This window comes from Carcharhinus amblyrhynchos, chromosome 30, assembly GCF_965287045.1.
Source record: "Carcharhinus amblyrhynchos chromosome 30, sCarAmb.v2.hapA, whole genome shotgun sequence".
Lineage (NCBI taxonomy): Eukaryota > Metazoa > Chordata > Chondrichthyes > Carcharhiniformes > Carcharhinidae > Carcharhinus > Carcharhinus amblyrhynchos.
This window is the reverse complement of record NC_137353.1, coordinates 25644848-25670257: the sequence shown is the minus strand read 5'-3', so window position 1 is coordinate 25670257 and position 25410 is coordinate 25644848. Positions and strand designations below refer to the sequence as shown.

Here is a 25410-nt window from a genome sequence, read left to right as displayed (position 1 = left end):
AATATTAGAGTGTTAGGCTAACATTCTAGCACAGTAACAGGGAAGTCCTGTACTATTGAAGTGCTATCGAGTGGATGTAGGAAAAGAAATAGAATCCCCCAGCGTTATTCGAAGAGCGGGGTGGTCTGAACAGTGTTAATTCATGAGGCAACATCATTAAAACTGATTATCCTGAACTATCGCACCGCTGCTTGAGGGAACTTGCTCTATGCAAATTGGCTGCTGCATTTCCAGCGTTATGACTGGGATTGCACTTTAACAACAAATCATGGGTTGTAAAACACTTTGGACATTGTTAGATCCTAAAAGGCGCTATTTAAATGCAAACCCTTTTCTCTCAAAAGAAGCAGCGTGTAGGGAAAAGGGAAGAAGAAAGGTGCATTTTGGAGGAAAGAATTCCCTGTCTCTTTTCACAAAGAAGGCAGTATCACTGAACTAATATTCCAGAGGTCCAGACTCTGGGGCCGTGGGGTTCACATCCCACAACAGCAGCAGGTGTAATTCAATGAATAAATCTGGAAAATAATCTCAGTAATGGTGACCGTGAAATTTACTGTCGATTGTCAGGAAAAACCCATCTGGCTCACCACTGGGGAAGGAAATTTGCCATCCTTGCCTGGTCTGACCCACTCCTGACTCCAGACCCACAGCAACGTGGTTGACTCTTAACTGGCCTCTGAAACAGCCTAGCAAGGCCAGTCCAAGGGCAATTGGGGATCGGTGACAAATGCTGGTCTAGCCAGAGAAAGAAGAATGAATAAAAGCAACAGAATGATCTGTCACTCATTATTATCTTTGCATTAGGTTAGGCATAAATTCTGACTATGGGAAGCCTGCTGAAAGTACCCGAGGAGGTAGTTAGCAGTGAGGCCTGATCTAACGTGCCTTTTAAAGGACAGCAACAAAGCATCACTGGGAGAGAAGTGCAATTCAGTCTTAGTTTCATTTTTGCTTCCGAGCTGCGCGCGCGCACACACCTCTGCTATGAATATCTTAAAGCTTTCCACCTTGTATAAATGTTCCCATGTGCCTAGTCTTTTAAAAAAAAAGAACTCGCCATTTGTTTACTTAAGCCTTTGAGTGTTGGATGGCACAGTGGTTAGCACCACTGTTTCTCAGTGTCAGGGACCCAGGTTCATTTCTGGGCTTGGGTGATTGTCTACGTGGAGTCTGCATGTTCTCCCTGTGTCTGCGTGGGTTTCATCTGGGTGCTCTGGCCTTCTCCCAAAGTCCAGAAGGCATGCAGGTTAATGTGCATTGGCCATGTTAAATTCTCCCTTGGTGTACCAGAACAGGTGCTGGAGTGTGGCGACTAGGGAATTTTCACAGTAACTTCATTGCAGTGTTAATGTAAGTCTACTTGCGACGCTAATAGATAAACTTTATATTAATCTATAATAACATGACAGGTCTATCTGGGTCTGCGAGAAAGCAGCATCAATTTATAGAGAATACTTTGGGCAATTGCTTTCATTATCACAGAACATTCCCGCGTTACACACACACACACCTGGAATGATTCTTTATCTCTCGTTCTGTTTTCGTCTTCCCTGCTGCAACATGGGAAGAAGTAGCTTTTACCTTGACGGAGGACTTTTTTTTCCCGCACTTTGCACAATTCATAATCGGAGCACAGAATATCATCTGATTATCTAGGGATGGTAATATTCAGCAAATTAAAGACCCTTCATTCGCCGCCAAATTTTACTTGTTATACAAGGCGAGCAATTTAGTTCAAGTGGCGCATTTTGCCTTTTGATTGAGTTGTTCAATGGCTGAATAAATGGGGCTGTAGTGAAAAGACTGCGCCTTTGTGTTCGGAATCCACTTTTTTAAAAAAAAAACCTAATCAGCTCTTCTGTGCTGGGTAATTGCACTAGCGTTCAGTGTGGTATTGTGTTAGATGGATAAGAAAGAGCCGCAGTTTAATGCCTCGTGTGTCAGGTTAACCTGTGGGGCGGTAGGATTGTTACAGGTGGTTTTTCAGCCCTTCTGGTGAAGTAGGGGAGTAACCAGCCCAGGGTTCACACCGAAGTGACTTTTAAACTGCATGGCAATCTAGTAATTCCCATGTATGTGAAAGATTAAAGGACTTGCAGATGCAAACAAATCATCTGCAGACTCCAACTGCTGCCTCAGAATGCCAGTTCAATTCCTGGCTTGGGTCACTGTCTGTCCAGAGTCTGCACGTTTTCCCCATGTCTGCATGGGTTTCCTCCAGGTGCTCCGGTTTCCTCCCACAATCCGAAAGACGTGCTGATTAGGGTGCATTGACCATGCTAAAATTCTCCCTCGGTGTACCCGAACAAGGCGCCGGAGTGTGACGACTAGAGGATTTTCATAGTAATTTCATTAACACTGCAATGTAAGCCTACTTGTGACACACATATTTAAAAAGAAAACAATTGGAAGTTTTGCTAGTTTTCACTCGTGTATGTGTGGACACGTGTGTGCCATCATTTGCACAGGACACTTTCTGCGTACAGAATGGAGCTGCTCTTTAATAACACGCAAGTCCTCTTGCAAATTTGGATTGGGCTTTAAGACTGCTGCATCTGACTGGGTATTTGAAGCTGCCTAGCAACCACGTCACAAACTACATTGTAATAAGAATTTTAATCATCTAATCTGCAGTATTGACATTGGGTTATTTAATAAGCAAACAGTTGACCTCTTTCTGACACTGTACAAGAACAGGACACAATTTTTCAGCTGCTGGCACACCCAACTGCATTACATTTGTTTACATGTGGCTTAGGGCAGTGGATTGGAAGATGAGCAAATTTGACATTCATGTAAATGGCACAGATGTCATTTAAAGATTGGGGGGAGTCGGTGGGGGCGGGAGAGGAAGTTTGGGAGATGTTTAATGCAACCTGGGATTGGCAGCATTACTGTGTGCCGTAATTGTTGCATAGCTTGCCTGCACTGTGACAAAATCACACACAACTAAAGAGTATTTATTCCTGCCTGCCTACCACCTGAAAGTGCTGACGCTTTATTTACATTAGATTCTAAAAATATCGAAGTCTATACCGGGCATTAGTGGCTGCCAATCGTGACCTGTAGTGTAATAATTTTAATCAACTGAGCTGCAGCTTATTTAATCAGCGGGTAGTTGCCATCCTTGGTGCATCACACGGCCACGTCTTTGGGTTCAGTACACCAATGCGGGCAGCTCCCCAGAACTTTGCCCAAGTAACTATTTGTCACATCCAAGTCTAAACAGTGAGCCCTGGCACGTTTCCAACATGGAACGCATCATCATTTTGTCCTCGCCCAAGATTTGCCCGTGTACACTTCTTCATTCAAGTCATTAGCTGTCAGGCACGGGAATCCAACAGAGTTTATTGCTTGCTCTGCAACACAGCTAACAGATTGGGATTAAATCTGGCATCTTGACAATCTGAGAGGCTCAACTTTGTGATAGGGAGGCTAAATAGGAAAGAGTTTTGCATATAAATGGTAAATTGCCCTCCTCTGCTACATGGGCAAGGTTTTCAGATGGATGCACTCCCTGATCAAGTTGCCCCACCCCAATCATTTCTGGCCATGTGTCACAGAAAGCTAACCTCACGTGTGCACAGTTTTTCAATGTGCCTGCTTGATCTCGTTGCAGTTGCTAACCTCTGGCCAGAGGCAGCTGGTCTTATGTGAGACGCTTACCGAGACTGTGTATGGAGAGAGGGGGCAGATCCTTAAATCAAAAGAGCGCCGTGTGTTTCTGCTGAACGACCTGCTCATCTGTGCCAACATCAATGTAAAGTAAGTGTTGAATGCTGGAGCTCAGGACCTGACTTGGGCCGCTTGTCTCCCTTCCCATTCGCCCTTCACGCATAGCCCTTGTCAGACTTGCGGTGAAGATCCTCCAGTAGAAAGCAATAATAAGCAAAAAAAAATCACAAAATAAAGGTTTAATGAAGATCCTTCGTCATGCGACTACTTGGCCCAAACCAAATGCCTTCCCCAATCTCCATCTGCTTCCCATTTCTAACGGGCCAACTGTTGAGTTGACCAACACAGCTTGTTACCATTGGTTGCCTTGTAACATGTGCCACTGTTTATGATCTGCCTGTGTGACGTTGCCCAAACTTTATTGTTCCTTCTCCCTTTTTCTTGCTATCTCACCAATGGTAGCAAGTAAGTGCTCTTGGTGCATGATTGTCCTTGTTTGGGGAGTCAATACAGATACGATGGGCCAAATGGCCACCACCTGCGCCATAACAGTTCTCTGCTGTTCCTTCCCTGCTCCTTGTTTGGCAGGTGCCCACTGTGCCATGTGCTCACAGTGTGAGCAATCTTTGATTACAAGTTCAGATACTGCTACACAAGGAGGCAAAATTATAGAACCAGCACTTCCACCCACACCCTTTCTCCTCCTGTTAGAAAAGTTGAGATAACCCTGTCACTTTAAAATCAATCCCTTGCTTTGTCTCACTGTGGAAAAACAACACTAAATCCCAGCCCAATGAACACCCCATTGCCTGGCAAATGATAAATGGAGGTCCAGTGGTAAATGGTGCTTCAGCAACTGTCTGTGCCGTCTACAAGTTCTCCCCCTGTGTCTGTGTGGGTTTCCTCCTGGTGCCCTGGTTTCCTCCCATGGTCCAAAGATTGTGCGGCTTGGATTAATTGGCTGTGTTAAGTTGACCCTTAGCGTCGGGGGGATTAGCAAGGTAAATACGTGGGGTTGCGGGGATAGGACCTGGGTGGGATTGTACTCAGTACAGGCTCGATGGGCCGAATGGTCTCCTGCACTGCAGGGATTCTATGATCTGCTAATGGACATATGTGGAATGGGTTCATTTCTATGATCGTGTTTAAAATCCAACCCAGATTAGGTGCCATTCCCCTCTGGCTGGTGGCTGTGGAAGTGAAATGAGTCTCTATACAGTTCTTGCTGCTGACTGTTGATGCACGGATGTGGAGCTGCTTCTTAGTTTGTGTCACATTGATGAAGCAGAGATACTCCTCTGCATTTGAGATTGAGGAATAAGGAAAATTACAGCACAAGAACAGCCCTCCAAGCCTGCACTGACCATGCTGCCCGTCTGAACTAAAACCCCATTTATGTTGAGGGCACTTTAATCTACGTCTCACTGTGTGGCAACCAACCTAAAACGTGCTGTTCTAGAAAATTCCCATTGTGAGTACACACTGCTGAAGAAAGATATACCACAAAGGAGCAGCATTTCTGTCTGAAGTTGTGCAATGGACTTCTTTTGGTGTTATTAGGCTTCCTTCCTGTTTCTTTTCCTAAATCCCTTGTCCGCAAGGTTTCAAAACTGTGGTCAAAGCTTCTGCATCTTTTGAACTAATTTTGTTCCAGCGTATTGAACTTTGTTGCAATGGCCCAGTACATCACAATAGATATTGATGCAACCCTATAGTCTGTGCTTCCCCACACACACAGTCCTGTGAACTCTGCTGGAAAGAGGTGCATGAACAATGAATTGTCCTTGGGCTATGAAGGTAGGCAATGGCTGAATGGTATTGATACTAGACTATTGATCCAGAAACTCCGTTAATGTTCTGGGGACCTAGGTTCAAATCTTGCCGTAGCAAATGGTGGAATTTGAATTCGATTTTAAAAAAAAATTCACTAAGGTCTTTCAGGAAAGGAAATTTGCTGTCCTTAACCTGGTCTGGCCTACATGTCGCTCCAGAGCCATTAGCAGTGTGGTTGACTCTCAGCTGTCCTCGGGCAACTAGGGATGGGCAATAAATGCTGGCCTAGCCCATGTCCCACGAATGAATAATAATTTTTTAAAAATCTGTCTGCAAATAGCTCACCAACATTGTCTAGGTGTGTGCAATAAATATGGGCTCTACTTTACAGGTACCCAAGAGAGCTGATACTAAAGGAACTGTTGCCCAGCCCTAATCAGTCCTTCGATTAGGGATAGAAACCAAGGAGTCAGTAAAAGTCTCCCCTCCTCACACTGTCCAGTTAAAAGAAAACCTTTCTCAAGTGTCAGGATGAGCTGTGATATCTTATCGTTCTTGTTAATTAGGGAGCTGGTGCGTTTCTTTTCTGTACAGTAAAGTTAGAATTTACCAAGCTATTTCCCCCCCCCCCCCTTGATTTAGTGAGTAAAAAGTGGCTGTACGATAGTATTTCATCCTGTTCCATAACCTCTTTTATAGGGGTCAGCCGGACATTGGCAGTCTGGTTCCAGTAGGCCCAAAGTACACTGTGAAATGGAGCACCCCACTGCTGCAGGTTCAGGTGGTGGAGGTTGGCCTCGAAGGGAAAGGTTACGACAAGGACACGATAATCTTTCAGCATCCAGGGAGCAAAAAGACCTCCTCTACCTCGCTATCAAGTAAGTCTGGGCTTGTTGTGGATCTGTCGGCTGGAGTTTCCCGTGAGGCTCACGAATGACTCCTGGTAAAACTGAAGCCCAGGGGATCAGTAGCTGCACAGTTACAAAATCTGGCCAATGGACCAAAGGCAGGAAGACTGTTGAATTGGTTATTTTTATGATCTGGGCAGTGTGGAAGGAGACTCAGCAAGAATTGGGAGGCGATGGTCTACTGGTATTATCACTAGGTTATTAATCCAGAAACTCGGCTAATGTTCTAGAATCCCGGGTTCGAATCCCGCCATGGCAGATGATGGAATTTGAATTCAATGAAAAATATCTGGAATTAAGAATCTACTGATGGTCATGAAGCCATTGTTGGGGAAAAACCCATGTGGCCCACTAATACCCTATAGGGAAGGAAATCTGCCGTCCTTACCAGATCTAGCCGATATGTGACTCCAGAGCCATAGCAATGTGGTTGACTCTTAGCCACCCTCGGAAATGGCTAGCAAACCACTCACTTCAAGGCAGTTAGGGATGGGCAATAAATGCTGGCCAACCGGTGATGTCCAGGAATGAATTTTTTTTAAAAATTCAAAAGGGAATTAGGTAAGTACTTGAATTGGAAAAGATTTGCAGGGCTATGGGGACAAAACAGGGCTGTGGGATTAATTGGGTAATTTTTTTCCAGGAACTGGTGTAATGGGCTGAGTGGCATCCTTTGCTTTATTACCTTGTGATACAGGAATAGCTGTAACCAGATTCAAATGGATTCCGACCTTCTGCTAAGTGGGTATAAACATCTCCCTAGTGGACACATTAGCCAGTTTTGAGTAGCATGAACAGGTATTGAATTACGTTGTTGTTTCTGCACCACTTCCTGAATTGGAGAGGGTGGGGTGGTGGGAGAGAAGGAGGAAGCCCAGGTTTGTGCCCTTCTGCCACCTTGGAAACCAGAGGGCAGCCTGGATCAATGCCTTCAGGAAAGCAGAACTACATCTCATGATGGCAAAATGTGCACAGGTCTGGCATTAATTGTCCATTGGTGCATTGGCGTACCTGTATGTTACCCATCAATGCCTTGTTGAATATTCGCCTTTTTATATATTTGGCTTTTCTCCCTTAGGTAAGATTTATATGGGTCCCCCACGTCTTTACCAGGAGCTTCAGGAATTACAACAGGATCTGACTGTTGTGAACCAGATATCGCAGCTTATTAGCACACTCCATGGCACTTATCAGGTATGACTCCCTCAACTCTTGGCCTTCCAACAAAAATATCCCCCACCACTCCCCCAGATTTCCCAACCATTTTCTTTTTTCTGCCCAAGGTTGGGGCACCTTTTTTGAGTGGAAAAAATGGGGCAGAAATCATGTCCTTTAATGTTCCACCCCAGAGTTCATCGCAATTGGAAGGGCTTCCACCCCCTGAATGTTAGATCATGTGTGATAGCATGCAAAGGCTCCTGCAAGTTCGCGTGAGAAGTTGGAATTTGTCTCAGTGCATTCATCTGACAAAACTTTTGGCGTCCCTAACTACTTCAAGGGGTAAGATAATTTCCCTTCATTTCCGGGCTTCCCGAAGTCTAATTTGGGGGATGCCTTTAAAGAATCCCTCTCGGACGTTCCCAGGTAAGATTCCAGAAGCTTAGCTTCCCCTGGGCAATTGCACTGCTCTGAGAACCATCTTTTAGTCATTATTATGACATGTGCCACTGGATGGCCAGCATTTATTGCCATCTCTAGTTGCCCTTAAAAAGATGGTGGTGAGCTGCCTTCTTGAAACACTGTAGTCCGTGTGCTGTGGAATGACCCACAATGCCATTGGGTCAAAGTCCTGGAATTCCCTCCCTAATGACTGCAAAGGAACAGCCATGTATTTCCAAGTCAGCATGGTGAGTGAATTGGAGGGGAACTTGCAGATGGTGGTGCTCCCATGTGTCTGCTGCCCTTGTCCTTCGAGATGGAAGTTGTCGTGGGTTTGGAAGGTGCTGTCTAAGGATCTTTGCTGCAGTGCATCTTGTGGATGTTTGTGGGTGGGGTGCCAATCAAGCAGGCTGCTTTGTCCTCCAAGATAACATAACGTAAGAAATAGGAGTAGAAGTAGGCCATCTAGCCCTTCGAGCCTGCCCCACCATTCAATAAGATCATGGCTGATCTGAAGTGGATCAGTTCCACTTTCCCACTTTCACCCCATAACCCTTAATTCCCTTGTCTATCAGAATGATGTTGAGCTTCTTAAGTGTTGTTGGAACTGCACCCATCCAGGCAAGTGGGGAGAATTCCATCACATTCCTTACTTGTGCCTTGTAGATGGTGAACAGGCTTTGGGGAATCAGGAGGGGAGTTACTTGCTGCAGTATTCCTAACCTCTGACCTGCTCTTGTAGCCACTGCATTAATGTGGCGAGTCCAGTTGAGTTTCTAGTCAGTGGTAACCCCAAGGTGTCGACATAGTGATTTAAATCACTAACTTCAGATGGTTCTGCCAGCTTCACGCTCCCAATTACTCTGAAAGAAGGGAAAAAATTATTTCTAATTTCAGTGTAACTATTCTAGAGCCCTGAACAGCACATCGTCTTTAGTGCCCATCGCCCCCAGCTCGCTCTCGTTGCCACCCCCACTGCTGTCTGGATGTCCAATTCCCCACACCACTGATGTGGGGACCTTGGTGTTGCATTACTGCTTGTAGGAGTTACCTGTGCACAAATTGGCTGAGGCATTTCCTAACTAGTTTATAACAGTAACTACACAGGCAGAACTGATTCATCAGTGAGGAAGTACTTTGCAATGTCCTGAATCTTTGAAAGGTGTTTGGGGGGGGTGGGGGGAGTGATTTTTCCCATCCTGCCTGACATGGGAATCATAGTGGATGGTGGGGTGGGCCACGTTGCTGACCTTGGGCAGGATTTTCTAGTTTTGGGATGAGTGTGGCCGGAAAATCCCACCTGTTATGTGAATACGAGTCTGTTTTCTTCCGTGCTGCTGGTGTCTGAAGCCTGGCACATTGGGTACTGTCTATCTGAATCATGGAATTGTTACGGCTCAGGGGGAGGCTACTTGACCCATCATGTCTGGGCCAGCTCTCCAAATGGGTATCGTGACTTAGTGCCATTCCCCTGCCCTTGTCCCCGTTTCAGCCCTAAAACCGTTCTTGTAAACCTTTCATGCATTCTCTGCAATACGTTCACGTCCTTGTAGTGTAGCACCCAGTACTGTACACAAGCAGCAACCAGAGTTGCAGCCTGTCCGTCCTTGGAGGCAGAAGGCACTGAATGGTCTTGAGTTGCCCCTTAACTATAGGACTGCTGCAGATTGCAGTGAGGGCGCTGTACCATTCATTGATACCTGCAGGGGAGACACTGCTTCAGTGATGTTTCTGAAAAAAAAAGCAGGCCAACTCTTGATAGAACCATAGAATCCCTACAGCACAGAAGGAGGCCATTCAGCCCATCCATTCTGTACTGACCACAATCCCACCCATGGCCTATTCCCGTAATCCCACACATTTACCCTGCTAATCCCCTGACACTAGGGTTAATTTAGCACAGCCAATCTACCTAACTTGCACATCTTTGGACTGTGGGACGAAACCGGAGCACCCAGAGGAAACCCACACAGACATGGGGAGAATGTGCAAACTCCACACAGATAGTGACCTGGAGGCCGAAATTGAACCTGGATCCGCTGAGGCAGCAGTCCTAACCACTATGTGCCGCCATGCCGCCCATTGAGTGATGCTAGAAATCACTTGCTATGGGATTTTCTACTTGTGTTGAAAAATCTCGGCCTTGCGTACGTCTTTGAAAAGAGGATGAAGGTGGTTCTGTAGTTTGCGTGCTTAAGGAACGGACTTGCAAGTGGATCCAAGTGGATTTCAGTACAGCAAACGTTTTATGCCTTTATGGGGATGGGGTGGGATATGACTTGAAGGAAAGATTCGTTGCCCCAAGAGTAACTGAATCATGTAATAAATAACACAGGTAATTGAAATGGGTGTTTGATGGAATGCTCAAGTGCTGAACAAAGGGATGGGGGGAATTAATAGAAGGGAGCTAGGCGGGGTTTCTTCATTACCAACGGGGTATGTTTGAATTTGACCCTTTTCTGTTTGAGTAGCTTTGACTCTTTGTTGTTTTTTAAATTACAAAGCCGGCATGTCTTTGCTCTGATTTCTTCACGGGCTATCTGTATTTATACCAGTGCAGTCAGTCCTAGATGGCTTATTCTGCTCTGTCCCACTTCCTAGAATCTAAATCTCGTTGTAGCCCAGGATTGGACCCGAGCTCTCCAGAGACTGATCAGGATTAAGGAGGATGAGATCCAATCAGCAAACAAGTGCCGTCTCCGTCTCCTGTTGCCAGGGAAACCAGACAAGTAAGCAGGGGTGATGGTGGTAGGGGTCAGAGGAGAACACACCCAGCAAACTAAAAATGTTATTTCTGAACAAGTTGATGGCAGAATCATTTTAATTTTGACCATATTTCTATTTCGCTCAATATCTGTGGCAGGGTGGGGGGGGGAAGTGCAAAAATAGATTTCTTTCAATTCGATTGCAGATTTTGTCTGTCTTTAATTGCAGCCCGCAGATATGATGCCACAGAATATTTTCGAAGGGACACAGTAATTCTGGTTGCTATTTTGGCAGACGGATTGTTGAGTACACCAGCTGTCTGTGCGGACTAGCCAGTATGTCTGTACACTTGGCAGCCTGCTGCTCTCCTTCACCTTTCTGATCCATGGACGTTCTGCTGAATGGTCCCACCCAAAATGTGTCCTTTTTATCTTGCCTTTCCAGGGGGCTGAGTGGCCTGCAGTGTATTTGCCGTATTCTGTTTGCTGCTTGAAGTTCCCAGTAATAGTTTAAAGTTTATTTATTAATCACAAGTAGGCTTACATTAACTCTGCAGTGAAGCTACTGTGAAAATCCCCTGGTTGCCACACTCCGGTGCCTGTTCAGATACACTGAGGGAGAATTTAGCATGGCCAAATTGTGTAGTTTGTGCACTTAAGGAACAGACTTGAGGAGGACTCCCACACACACAGACATGAGAACATGCAAACTCCACACAGACAGTGGACTCAAGCCAGGAATCGAAGCCAGGACCCTGGTGCTGAGAGGCAGCAGTGCTAACCACTGTGCCACCCTTGCTGCCAATAGCTGGGTGTTTGCTCTTTCAGTATTGTCAGGTTGGTTGTTTTTTTGACCCCAGAAGGTGACAAAGGGAAAGGTGAAAAAGATGAGATGTTGCATGTGGTGTGAATGAGTCACCAGGACAGGGTAAAAGGATATGGAGGGTAATATTAATTTGTGACCAATAGGATAAACTGCATTCTCTTTTTCCTTAAGTGGGAATGGACTTGGCCCTGCGGGTTACAAACCCCACCCTCAGATTCAGATGGGGGTCAGAAGGCTGAGCTGTGTGGATGAACAGCCACTCACTGTGATTTTCCCTGGTGCCAGTCAATAGCCAGGTCAGATGTGCTGTCCAATCATGGAGAGTGAAACGGGAGGCCAATTCGCAGACCTTCCATCTTGAAAACAGCTGCAGGATAACATACCCCAAAATGTCCGGTTGACACACTGGCAGGGTGGTCTGTTGTGGGGTGACCCAAGTGAAAATTGGGATGCTGAGGTAATGCTCCCTCACAAACAGGGTTCCCTTCTGCAGCTTCTCCAGTGCAGCAATCTCCGTTTTTATCATCTATGCTGCCAGAAGCAGTTGAAATGGTCATAAATCAGTACAGTATAGATTATTTTTCTCAGTTCATTTCCATATGATCCCTACGGTGAAGAAGGCCCTCCCCGTAGCCTCGCACACTTATCACGGCCAATCCACTTAACCTCCCCATCTTTGGACACCTATGGGGCAATGAGGCATGGACTTTGGGAGGAAATCCATGCAGATACGGGGAGAACATGCAAACTCCACGGTCATCCAAGGCTGGAATTGCCAGCCAACCATGCCGGTGTACCTGCCACATCATGAGGAAACCCATGTAAACAATGTGGATGAGTGCTTCCTGCCACCCACTTTGACACGCCTCACCGGGTAGTGCTCTCCACGCATTATCCAAAAACTAAATGTGTTGCATGGCAAAGAGGCACACAAACTGCACCCACTGTGGGGTAAAGCAGCAAATATAGGATGTATGCGGAAGCCTGAATTCAGTTCAAACACCTTATGTTCCTGCAAATAGATGGGAATGCTGAAAGCCAGGTCATTTGAACCATTTTGAGGAAATGATTGGGACACTGGGGCACGTAATGAAAATGTCTCGGCAAAACCAGGATGTCTGATCACCCTACCAATTATTATCCTGTAGTTTTAGCCACCTATCCTTATTTCAACAAATGCCTTTTGCCCCTTATTTCTAGGATGACCTGTAGGAGGTGGAGCCTGCAAGATTCCTGTTGCCTCTGTGTTTGCTATTAGTGTGTGCATTGTTGATATCAGCCACCAAGGGGTGTTGTCTCTGTTCCACAGTCAAAGTGCCCCTTATTTCCTTTCAGTAGAGTTGGCCACGCTGACAGTGCCCTTCCGCTCTGTCACCAGGAGGCGCCCCTCAGGCAGCTAAACTCACCTGTTCCGTCTCTGACCCTGGAGGCCATCTGCAAAGTCCCAGATGGTCTCCTTCCCTAGGTCTCACTGGCCTTTTAAACACTTCAGTTGGCTACTTGCAGCTTCGCAGGCAGGTAGCTCCTGTCAGTCCCCGGTCCTGCCTCAGGGAAAACGGCTCAAGGATGGGATGGAGCCAGGGAACATGCGTGCCAGCCATAGTACTCTTTTTGTCGCTCACGTGCATCTCCAGCCCCAGTAGTGGTGAAAATCCTTGCCCTGTATATTCAAATTCTGTCATGAGCTTAGTTGTCAAAGGGGAATTGAGGGCCTTGGACCAGAACCCCAAGGTTTTTAATAAAGCCAGACTAGACCCCAACAATTTTTCTATTTTGGCACAGATATGAGGGTAGGATGCTACCCCTCCCAGTGTAATTCCCCTGACAAATTAGGGATCTTCTGTAGTAAAACAAATTTCATTTAATAACACAGTTTAAATATAACTCTAACAAATGAAGCAGCTTAACTATGTTAACAGTGAAACAATATTTAAAAATGAAAAGACAACATCTAACTTATCACTTCAGTTCCAATTAAGCAATATTCATCTTACAGACTTAGAGGCCACTTTACAAACAGTTAAAACCATCAATACACTTGCTATAATGAGTGTTGACAGTCATGAAGCTTTTAAGGTAATTAAGTGCCAGAGAAGCTTGCAGAAAACTTTCAAACAAATCGCAGTCAAAACTGAAAAGCTGTTTCTCTGCTACAGGCCCCATCTCCTCCCATTAACTCCATCATCATATGACCCTGTCTACCTAAACACAGATTCCATTCCTTTCATCAAAAGCCCCAGGGAACTTTTTTTTAATGTAAACAAAAGTCTATTGGCTCTAAATAAACACCACATAGCTAAAATGAGTAATTATCCTGCTGTCCCAGCATCTGAGATGTACCGACTGCCTGTAGAATAAAGCTGAATTTTTAACCATTCCTCTTTAAATATTAAAAAAAACATACATCTATATAAATTACAATATTAGCATCAAAAAATGCACACCTAAACCACACAGATTAAGTTGGTTGTTTTGATTTCCGTATTGGGGCTGCTACACTTGGAGGGGAATTTTCCTGTCCCACCCACCATGGGAATCATAGCGGGTGGGGGGAGGCCCGTTGACCTCGGGCGGGATTTTCTAGTTTTGGGATGAGCACGGCTGGAAAATTCTGTCCTTGGTCTCTGCAGCTTTGGATTAGGGAATGGGGAAAGTAAGTCTGGGTTCATGATTTGATCCAGCCAGTTCCCCCTCACTTGGCTGTGAAGCACTTGTGTGTTGGAATTGGCTGAGGAAGGGATCAGTTTTAGACGTGATGTTCTTCCCAATGGGACAACCCGCTAAGATACCCACTTAGGCCAACGCACACAGATTTTACCACTGGGGTAAACTACCTGAAGGCTGCCACTGTGCTTGGAACTATATCCCTGGAATAATAATCAGATTCTCCAAATGAAGTGGAGAGAAAATTACTTTAACAAAAAACCAGGAAGCTATTGACATCTGATTCACTAGGAGCTGTGTTTTTCTAATTAAGGACATGTTCAGCACCTTAGCAGTATATCAACAGACTGTATGAGTATCAACTAAGCCAGATTACTTTTCTCAGGCCAAGGATATGTGTGACAGGCTGATGTGTTAGAAGTCCTAAATAATGTGATGGGTTAAGGTTTAAGGTTTCTTTAATAAGAATGAATCTCTGTTGCATTTGGGGTGTTAAGTGTCTTATGTAATATCTGATTTGGTGAAAAATTCTTCATTTGGAAAAGACACAATTTTCTAAATCTGCTTCCAGAGACGCCTTCCGGAGTTTATAAAAAGGCTTAGCTTTTAATCTATAATTTACAGCAGTCTTCAAAAGCTGGCTCTCTGAGAGAGTTGTACGGGAACAGTCTAACAGCAACACAAACCTCTTGTTTTACTTCCCGTGAGCTGCCTTGTGATTGCTGCTGACCAGTAAATTGCACCCTTAACCAATTCCTTTCTCTTTTCTTCAAGGTCTGGAAGGCCAGTCAGCTTTATGGTGGTATTTAACACCCCGAACGCCCGCAGTAAAATCTCCTGGGTGAATCGGCTGCATATGGCTAAAGTTGCACTAAGTAGGTAATGGTCTGGAGCTAGCTGAAACGTTAACGTCTGCCCGCGCCCCATTTTAACCCAGCAGTAGAGAGGTTGCTTCTCCCGCTCCTGGTTGCGAATTGACAGGAGACTTGAGCTTGTCTTGTGTGTGCACACCTACCAGTGCATACTCAAATTTGAGAAGACCAAATGATTGTGGGCTACACAGCTCCCCTGTGACTACCAAGACAATGTTTGTAGTGAATGGGTGGAATATTTGGGTATAACTTAGACACAACTTCATTCTGACTCAGTATTTTTTATTTTTTTATTCATTTTTACAGGATGTGGGCATCGCTGGCAGGGCACTTGCCCATTCCCAAATTGCCCTCCATTTCAGAGGGTATTTGAGAGTCAACCACATTGCTGCAGGTCTGGAGTCGCATGTAGATCAGACCAGGTAAGGATGGCAGATATCCTTCCCTAAAGGACATTAGTGATCAGATGAATTTTTCCAATGATCAAGAATGGTTTCATGGTCATCTTTAGACCTTTTTAAATTCCAGACTTTTATTGAATTCAAATTTCATCTGCTGTGCCGGGTCCCCAGTGCATTACCCTGGGTCCCTGGATTGCTAGTCCAGTGATAACTGCATGTGCCACTGCCTCCCCATAATATGTGGTTTGGAAAGTGCAGAAGGTGCACTGGTAAATAATCTGATGCTCAGATTGCCTGCTGCTGACAAGTGGAGACTCCAGTGGGACAAGACAGGACATGGAATCATGGCTTGTGATCCAGTTGCAGGAGATAAATTTGATTGTGCTTCCAGATGGCTTAATTGTAATGTCACTGAACTAGTAATCCAGAGGCCCAAGCAATTGCTTTGGAGACATGGGTTCAAATCTCTCAACAGCTGGTGGAGTTTAAATTAAATTGGTGAATCTGGATTATGAAACTAGCCTCTGTAATGGTGACCATGAAACCATCAATTGTCATTAAAACCCACCTGGTTCTCTAATGTCCTTTAAGAAGGAAATCTGCTGTCTTTGCCTGGTCTGCCCTACATGGGACTCAAACATCCTCTAAAGTCAGAGAGATATATAGCAAGGAAATGGGCCCTTCAGCCCAACTAATCCATGCCAACCAGTTTTTCTAAACTGAACTAGTTCCATTTGCCTATGGATGGCACAGTGGTTAGCACTGCTGTCTCAGCACCAGAGACCCAGATTCAATTCCAGCCTTGGGTCACTGTCTGTGGGAGTCTGCATGTTCTTCCCGTGTCTGTGTGGGTTTCCTCCGGGTGCTCCTGTTCCCTCCTATACTCCAAAGATGTGCTGGTTAGGCTGATTGGCTGAGATAAATTAGCCCTAGTGTCAGTGGGACTAGCAGGTAAATATAAGAGGCTATGGGAATAGGGCCTGGGTGGGATTGTGGCCGGTGCAGACTCAATGAGCCAAATGGCCTCCTTCTGCATTGTAGGGATTCTATAAAACGGGCTCTTCGGCTCAACTCATCCATGCCGACTAGATTTCCTAAACTGAACTAGTTCCATTTGCCTGCATATGGCCTGTATCCCTCTAAACCTTTCCCATCCAAGTACCTAACCAAACGTACAGAGAGTCAAGGAGATGTAGAGCAAGGAAACAAGCCCTTTGGCTCCACTTGTTCATGTCCATGCTCTAAGATGTTTGGTTCAAGGGCCACTGGGGATGGGCAACAAAGGCCAGTTTCGTCATTGATGCCTGCACCCTATTAAAGAATAGAAAAAGAGTTAGTTGAGAAGCAAGTCAGAGCTTCAGAGCTAGATTCAATAAACTAACAACTGCCTGCTCAAAAACAGCTGAGTGCTGCGCTAATGGACAGCAACCTTGGTCTTAGCCTGGAGCAGGAGCTGAAGCAAAGTGCAGCACTTCAATGCAGATACTTCTTCACTTTGCTGGAAGGAAGGCAGTGTACAAATGGATGTTGCTCCCATTTACTTTTTGCCAGCAGGTGGTGAAGTGATCCTGAATGGTGTTCACCCCCTACTTTCACAGTAACTCACTGAATAATTACGGCGTGCTCGGAGCGAACCTGGCGTGATGGACACCTCCCGCTGAGCATTTTGTGCATTGGAACCAAAAAATTGCCACGTCTGACAGGGATCCACTTCATAAATTTGATCTGTCAGCTTGTTAGTGAGATTAATTAGCCACGCTATTAAGGTGTGTAGGTGTCTCTTCACATTGAGGATGTTTAATTAAAAGACACCAGCAATTTATACAGCATTAGCAAAATGATACTCAGCCTTTCATTGCATAGAATGGATTATAATGGGTTGCAGCCTACGTGGGCTGCTAAATAGTCCCTTGACCACTCTCCTAAATTGAGAGGATATCTAGTAATGGTTGAATAGGAATTATGTGGAGTTGTTCAGTGTGGACCTTCCTCTTTTTAATTGCAGCTGTCTGCAACAGGGGCCTTGTCATCATTATTTAAGGGATCGGTTGAAGGCTGCTGTAGGAGGCCCATCACCCAGTGCAACTGTGAAGCAGGAGACTGCTGGATTTGACCTCTCCATCAGTCACTAACTGAGGCAAACGCGGCTCGAGGCAGCAATAGGGAAGTCACAAATCGAGCTGCCAAATGCAGCTGTCAACTTTGGGTGGTGGCTGGTTTGTGCTTCACCTTGCGGTGCCTGTGGCTTTGTGACACGGGTAAGGCCCGTACTTGCTGAAAGGCCACATGAACAAGGTACCAGGAAATCATCTGAAAGCTAGCAACTATCCTCCTAAAACAAATTAGTCATGTCTGATGCAGAGAAGGCTGGGCAGTTGTATAAATCATTGAATCATACAGCGCAGGAGAAGGCCATTCAGCCCATCAAGTCTGCACCAACTCTCTGACAGAGCATCCTATCCAAACCCTATCCCCATAATTCCATGTATTTAACCTGTTAATTTCCCCTAACCTACATACCTTGGGACAATTTAGCATGGCTGATCAACCTAACCTGCATGTCTTTGGACTGTGGGAGGAAACCGGAGCACCCAGCGGAAACCCATGCAGACACGGGGAGAATGTGCAAACTCCACACGCAGTGACTCAAGGCTGAAACTGAACTTGGGTCCCCGGCGCTGTAAAACAGCAGTGCTAACCACTGTGCCACCCCAAAGAAAATTCACTTGGTTGTATTTTTAACGACTTCAAACCAATTGTAACTGAATTGAGTTAGAATTAGTGCTAGTAATTCAATGCTTCAAATGTTTTGAATATTATGTAGTGGAGTTGGAATCTGTGATTCTTTTGAAACACTCTTGATAAGTGCCTGATTCCTGTTTTTCCCCCATCTACAGCTAAAGATAACCAACCTGGCTGGTTCTGTATCGAGGACGATGGAAAAACAAAAGCTCCGTTTTGGTGCCCTTTGCTTGCTTGTCGCATGCCCATGTATAGCTCAAAATGTCAGGACTTGAAGGTAAGCAAAAGAAAAAAGCAGCAAGAGCTGCCTTGGAATTTTTAAAAAGATGTGCATTTGATCATCTGTATATGTTTTAATCTTGGTTTTTGATGCTGTGGCCTTTAAAAGAAAGAACTTGCATTTATATTCATGCTTTTTGCAACCCCAAGGCATCCCAAAGCACTTTAACAGCCAATGAAGTACTTTTCCGAAGTAAGAGTGAATCACTGTTGCAATGTGAGTGTTAGTACTGAGCTACAACTAACACAGCTTGTCATAGTCTGACTGCTTTTGAAAATATTTTTTCAAAAACACAAACTTCATTCATTACCCACGTTCCATATACCACAGTCTGAATTTTATACTTCTGTGCCACAAGATTTCTAGTGGAGAGGAGGAGGTTTATTGTGAAATTGATTTAGTATTGTCACATGTATTGAGAAACAGTGATTAGTATTGTTTCTTGCGCACTATACAGACACGTCATTCTGGTCATAGAGTACTTAAGGGAGAAGGAAAGGAGAGAGTGCAGAATATATTGTTAGTCATAGCTAAGGTGTGGAGAAAAATTAGCGTAATATGTGGTAGGTCCATTCAAAGTCTGGCAGCAGGGAAGAAGCTGCTCTTGAGTCGGTTGGTACCTGATCTCAGACTTTTGTATCTTTTTCACAATGGAAGAAGGTGGAAGAGAGTATGTGTGGGGTTCTTGATTATGCTGTTTGCTTTCCCGAGGCAGCGAGAAGTGTAGATGGAGTCAGTGGATGGGAGGCTGGTTTGTGTGATGGATTGGGCCTCGTTCATAACCCTTGTAGTTTCTTGTGGTCTTGGACAGAGCAGGAGCCGAACCAAGTGGTTAGCACTGCTGCCTCACAGCGCCAGGGACCCAAGTTCGATTCCAGCCTGTAGTGACTGTCTGCCTGTGTGGAGTCTGCACATTCTCCCCGTGTCTGCGTGGGTTTCCTCCAGCTGCTCCAGTTTTATCCCACACTCCAAAGATGCGCAGATTAGGTTGATTGGCCATGCTAAATTGTCCCTTGATGTTCATGAGTATGTAGGTTAGGTGGATAAGCCATGGTCAACACGCGGGGCTGGGTTTGGTTAGGCATGGGTAAATGCTCTTTCAGAGATTGTGTGCAGATTTGATGGACTGCATGGCCTCCTTCATTGTAGGGCTTCTGTGGTAGTCTATGGCCAATTACCGACAGATTAAAGTTGAGCAACCTGTGAATTGCCACCTGAAATCTAAACCATCAGCATCTAAATGCTAACCAGAAGCAGACTAATGAATGAAATTGAATAGGACGTTTGGCTGATAACTTTTTCAAACATGTGTTTTATTCATGATTTATTTATACCTGGCTGGATCGAAGGGGCAAGCTGGCCACGTGGCGACCTATCCAGGAATAATGTGTGCACGTGTGTAAGAGCAGTCCAAAGCTCAGGTGGGACATTGAGTGGCAAGGTACTGATAATCTGACAAGTGCCCATAGCCCTGTACTCCAACACGAGTCAACACCTCAAACCTCCCGAATGTTCATAAAGCACCTCTATAATAGAGTAAAATGTCCTAAACGAAGGGGAGATTGTTTATGTTTGTAGGAAAAGTTTGAATGCTCTCAATGGCACCAATAGATCCAGTGAGGAAATAGAAATTCCTTTTTTTTCCTTGTCCCCTATAATGTGTGAATACATTCCGACTCTATCTAATCAGCATTTGTAAAGTAAGACCGATCACCATCTGAACACTAGATTAATGTGAGAGCGGAGAGAGAGAGTTTAACTTTAGTCTTGTTGACTGAGTCAGAACAAAACTTTGGCCTTGTGATGAAGGGTACACACGCAATCTGATAATTTGCCTTTTCTCATTAGGGGTGCTATGCATCTGCAGTTCCAATGTTTTCTGTTTTTTATAATTTGTTAGACAGCGTTTGCAGTCATCCTTTCTCTTTCCTGCTCAGTTTGTACCCATTATTGCTGACTTCCTGTTGCACTGTTCTTTTTTGATCTAGTTTTATTTGAGCGTTACCCACCTGCGGGAAATTTCTTACTGATTGCCTCCCTAAGGATATCTATCGCTGGAACAAATCCCAGTTCCTTGCTGCTGCCTTGCCTCAGCTGCCAAATATTGGAGGTGTTTCTGCGTTTTTTTTTGTTTGGGTAGAGTGGAGCCACCTTGCTTATGCTGAAGCTGCACCATACTGACCTGTGACTCCCTACCCCTGTGTACAGCTTCTTGGAGGCTCAGGAATTTGCAAAGCTCCAAAGCAATACCTGAACATGATGCGAATGTTGAGTCATCACACACCTGTTGAGTTTTGAACCAGACAGTCTGGTTTTTCAGCATCTTGGATTAAATTTAAAAAGGCACAAAAAATGTGTTTTTATTTTTTCAATTATTCTGCTTGTCTGATATATATCCTCGTAGAATATCTACAGTGCAGAAGGAGGCCATTCAGCCCATCACCTGCACCACCAACAATCCCACCCAGGCCCTTTCTCTGACCCCATATATTTACCCTGGTAATCCCCCTGACACTAAGGGGCAACTTAACGTGATTAATCAACCTAACCCGCACATTTTTCAGACTGTGGGAGAAAATCAGAGCACCCAGAGGAAACCCACGCAGGGTCATGGACAATGTGTAAACTCCACACAGTCAGTGACTGAAGCCAGGAATCAAACCCAGATCCCTGGCACTGTGCGGCAGCAGCGCTAACCACTGTGTCACATATCCATGAAAAGCATGGCAATATTGACATTTATTGACAATATCAAAGGGTTCTGGTTTTTTATATCAACAAGACAATCGAACTTGGGCCTTCATGGAATCCCTACAATGCTGACGAGGCCATTCAGCCCATCAAGTCTGCACCAAATCAGTGACAGAGCATCAGATCCAGGCCCACTCCCTGCCCTATCTCCATAACCCCCTTCACTTTTCTCACTAATCTTCTGAATCAACACGTCTTTGTTTAGCATGGCCAATCCACCTAACCTGCATATCTTTGGAGTGTGGGAGGAAAGCCATGCAGACACCAGGAGAACATGCAGACTCCATTGGAGGTCAAAATTGATCTTGGGTCCCTGGTGCTGTGAGGCAGCAGTGCTAGCCACTGTGCCACAGTGCTGCCCCCCATAGGAAAGGCTGATGATGACTGAATGGCGACCACAACACCCCAATATTTTTGGGGTCACCTTCCATTATTATATTTATCCTGAAACCTAAATACTAGTGGCTTTGATCATGCCCCCAGTACTGCTCTAGACTGTCAACTTTACATACACTGCATACTCCACAAACTGAAGTTAAATGGCCAGGGGAAGGCAGAACGTGCCTTCGTTTTCTGGAATGGTGTCATGGGATCTTCACCTGAGATGACAGACAGGGTTCCATTTTAAAGTTTCACCCAAACGATGGCATCTCAAAGTTTAAATTTTTATTTATTCATGTCACAAGTAGGCTTACATTAACACTGCAATGAAGTTACTGTGAAAATCCCCTAGTCACCAAACTCCAGTCCTGTTCGGGTACACTGAGGGAGAATTTAGCATGGCCAATATCCTAACCAGCGTGTCTTCTGGATCATGGGAGGAAACCGGAGCACCCAGAGGAAACCCACGCAGACACAGGGAGAATGTGCAGACTCTGCACAGAGAGTGACCCAAGCCGGGAATCGAACCTGGTCTCTGGCACTGAGGCAGTAGTGCTAACCACTGTGCCGCCGTCTCTCATCTTTACACTGGAGTGTCAGTCAGGATTAGGCATTTCAAGTCCTGGGGGCAACTGAACCCCTGACCAGCTAATTCTGGGATTAGGCAGGAATGTGGCTTTGAGGTTCCAATCCGATTAGCCATGATCTTATTGAATGGTGGAGCAGGGCTGAGTGGCCTACTCCTGATTCGCATGGTTGTTTCACAGGAGTGCTACCACTGAGCCAGGCTGAGTGCTAAAGTGAAATCTGTGGGGTAAAGAGATCGATTTGTGAGATTAAATGTTCAGGTAAGATTCAGCAATGTGAGCAGCTAAGTAGAATTTGTACATGTAAACAGTTAATAAAAGTAAAGCGTTCTGTGTTAAATTACATACATCAAAAATTCTGCAATGTGTATTAATGGGAAAATTGTAAGATTAGTTATTGAGTGCAAATGTTGGTTTTGAATAGCAATACAATGATCAATTTTGGTACCTGCATTTAGAAACAATTCTTGTGATTATTTAGTTTGGCAATAGATCAGACCTATACTTGGAGACTTAACTTCTCCACAAAGAATTGGCATTTAACTAATTATAAAGTTGTTGTTTGGTGTTGGATTACTGGTAAATCTAAGAAGAATGAAGAATTGGAATATGGAAATCCACAGCAGGAAGGGTAAGCAGAGGTTCAGCAGGGGCAGCAGCAACAACAATACAGCCAGTTTACTGACAGACAGGTATGCTGTTATGTTTGGTGATCCTGTTTGAATTACCTCTTCCACAAATTGTCAAAAGAGCTGAGTTTTCTGATCTATATGCAACACGGTCTTGACATCAGAAGTAATATCAGTCTGTTGACCTTGCAAAGTTCTTCGCTGATATCTAGGGGCTCCGTCCAAAATTGGGAGAGCTGTTTCATAGACTAGCCAAGCAACAGCCTGACGTAGTCATTCTTGTGGAATTATACCTTTTACAGACAGCGTCCCAGACATCACCACTCCTGGGTATGTTTTGTCCCACCAACCAAACAGAAGAGTCAGGATGTAGCCCTGGGGCTTCCTCAACGTTGTGTAACGATACTGTATTATTTTGATGTATTCTATGTTTTAAAGTGGGTTGCTGTCTGAGTCAGTGTTTGTTACAGGAAGTTGATTTGTCCGGTAAATATGCAGCAGATGCTAAGAATGCAGGCTAATGATTGATTTCAGCTAGGAATTTGTTACTTGTTAATGGACTTTTTGTTTATTTAGATTCTCCTGGGATTTCAGACTAGGTATGCAGAATTATGAGAGGTTTTGATTAGGTTGATTGATAAAGCCAAAAAAAAAGAATAATCATAGAATCCCTACAGCATAGAGAGAGGCCATTCAGCCCATCAAGTCTGCACCAACCACAGTTCCACCCAGAACCACCCCCATTTCCCTACACATTTACCCACTAATCCCTCTAACCTACGCATCTTAGGACACTAAGGGGCAATTTTAACATGGCCAATCAACCTAACCTGCACATCTTTGGACTGTGGGAGGAAACCCACGCAGACACAAGGAGAATGTGCAAACTCCACACAGTGACCCGAGCCAGGAATCGAACCCAGGTCCCTGGAGCTGTGAAGCAGCTGTGCTAACCACTGTGCTACCATGCCACCCCAAATGTGCTTAAAGGGAGGAGCGACGCTTGCGGAAACAGACCGATTTCATTTTACTTTTAAAAATACAAGCAGTTTCTGCCTGGGTTGTCTGAAGAAAAGTGTGTGTCTCTCTCTCTCTCTCTCTCTCCCCAAAGGCTTTCTGAACACTCCAAAGCCCGGTAACCTAAGCCACAGCAAGTATGCCTGTGGTTTGGTAACTAATTTGAAATTAATTTTTACTACTCATCACTGAGAGGAGATGGGGCGTGGAATGTACTCTGGGTGGGGGAGGGGGGGGCTTCAATGTCCAACTTCAAGACTGATGCAGTAATATCACTACTAAATGAGCTAGCTGAATCCTAAGAGAGCTAGTGTTATATTGGATCTGTAACAGATGGTGAGGGCACCAGCAAGAGGGAAAAGCCTACTTGACCTCGTCCTCACCAGTCTATCTGTCGCAGATGCATCTGTCCATGACAATACCAGTAGGATTAATGATCACTCAGTCCTTGTGGAGACAAATCCCATCTTCACATTGAGGATACTGTGCGTCCTATTATCTGGCACTCCCACCATGTACAATGGGATACATTTCGAACAGATCTGGCAACACTCAAACTGAGCATTCATGAAGCACTGAGCCATTAGCAGCAACAGAATTATATACAATTGCAATCTGTAATCTTTTGTCTCCTCCCCCGCACCCAACACCACCACTACCCGGCTTTTACCGAGCTAAGGACTACTTGTGTGCCAAACAGTGAAAGCAACTTGCAGTAAACCGAGATGGGCAATCCTACTACCAGATCAGATCAAAGCTCTGCAGTCCTGCCTCATCCAGTCATGGTCAATAATTAAAACACCTAATTAGGAATGACCCTGGTAATTATAGGCCGGTGGCTGGTAAGTTAATGGAAAGGCCCTGAGGGATAGGATTTATGACCATTTGGAAAGATGCAGCTTAATCCGGGATAGTCAACACGGATTCGTGAAGGGTAAGTCTTGTCTCTCAAATTTGAATGCTTTGAGGAGGTAAGTAAGTGTGTAGATGAAAGTAGAGCAGTGATGTCGTATACATGGATTTTGGTAAGGCGCTTGATAAGGTTCTCCATGGTCAGCTCATGAAGAAAGTATGGGATAGAGGGAAATTTGACCAATTGGATAAGTAACTGGCTGTCTCATAGAGAGAGGGTGGTGGTAGTTGGAAAATTTTCAGACTGGAGGCCAGTTACCAGCAGTGTACCACAGGGGTCAGTGCTGGGTCCTCTGCTATTTGTGATTTTTATCAATGACTTGGAGGAGGGAGCTGTTGTAGGCTGCAAAGAGACATTGATAGGATGCAGAGCTGGGCCGAAAAATGGCAGATGGAGTTTAACCCTGATGAGTGCGAGGTGATTCATTTTGGTTGGACAAATTTGAATGTGGATTACAGGGTCAGTGGCAGGGTTCTGAGGAACAGAGAGATCTTGGGTTTCATGTCCACAGATCTCTGAAAGTTGCTGCTCAAGTGGATGGAGCCATGAAGAAGGCGTGTAATGTGTTAGTGTTTATTAACGGTGTTTGAGTTTAAGAGCCATGGGGTTATGCTGCTTTCAGGACCTTGGTGAGACCACATTTGGAATATTGTGTGCAGTTCTGGTCACCTCACTATAAGACGTATG

The 25410-nt window shown here is 45.0% G+C and overlaps 1 protein-coding gene across 4 annotated transcripts in view; it reads left to right on the top strand.

Moving 5' to 3' along the window:
• Nucleotides 1-25410, top strand: part of LOC145360297 (rho guanine nucleotide exchange factor 10-like protein) — a 200192-nt gene that overhangs the window by 135905 nt on the left and 38877 nt on the right. For all 4 annotated transcript variants that reach the window (XM_080215444.1, XM_080215445.1, XM_080215447.1 and 1 more), the window contains 6 exons: nucleotides 3620-3765; nucleotides 6148-6326; nucleotides 7435-7550; nucleotides 10557-10684; nucleotides 14925-15025; nucleotides 18321-18442. In XM_080215444.1, coding sequence (XP_080071570.1) covers nucleotides 3620-3765; nucleotides 6148-6326; nucleotides 7435-7550; nucleotides 10557-10684; nucleotides 14925-15025; nucleotides 18321-18442 — 792 coding nt within the window. The remainder of the gene's footprint in view (nucleotides 1-3619; nucleotides 3766-6147; nucleotides 6327-7434; nucleotides 7551-10556; nucleotides 10685-14924; nucleotides 15026-18320; nucleotides 18443-25410) is intronic.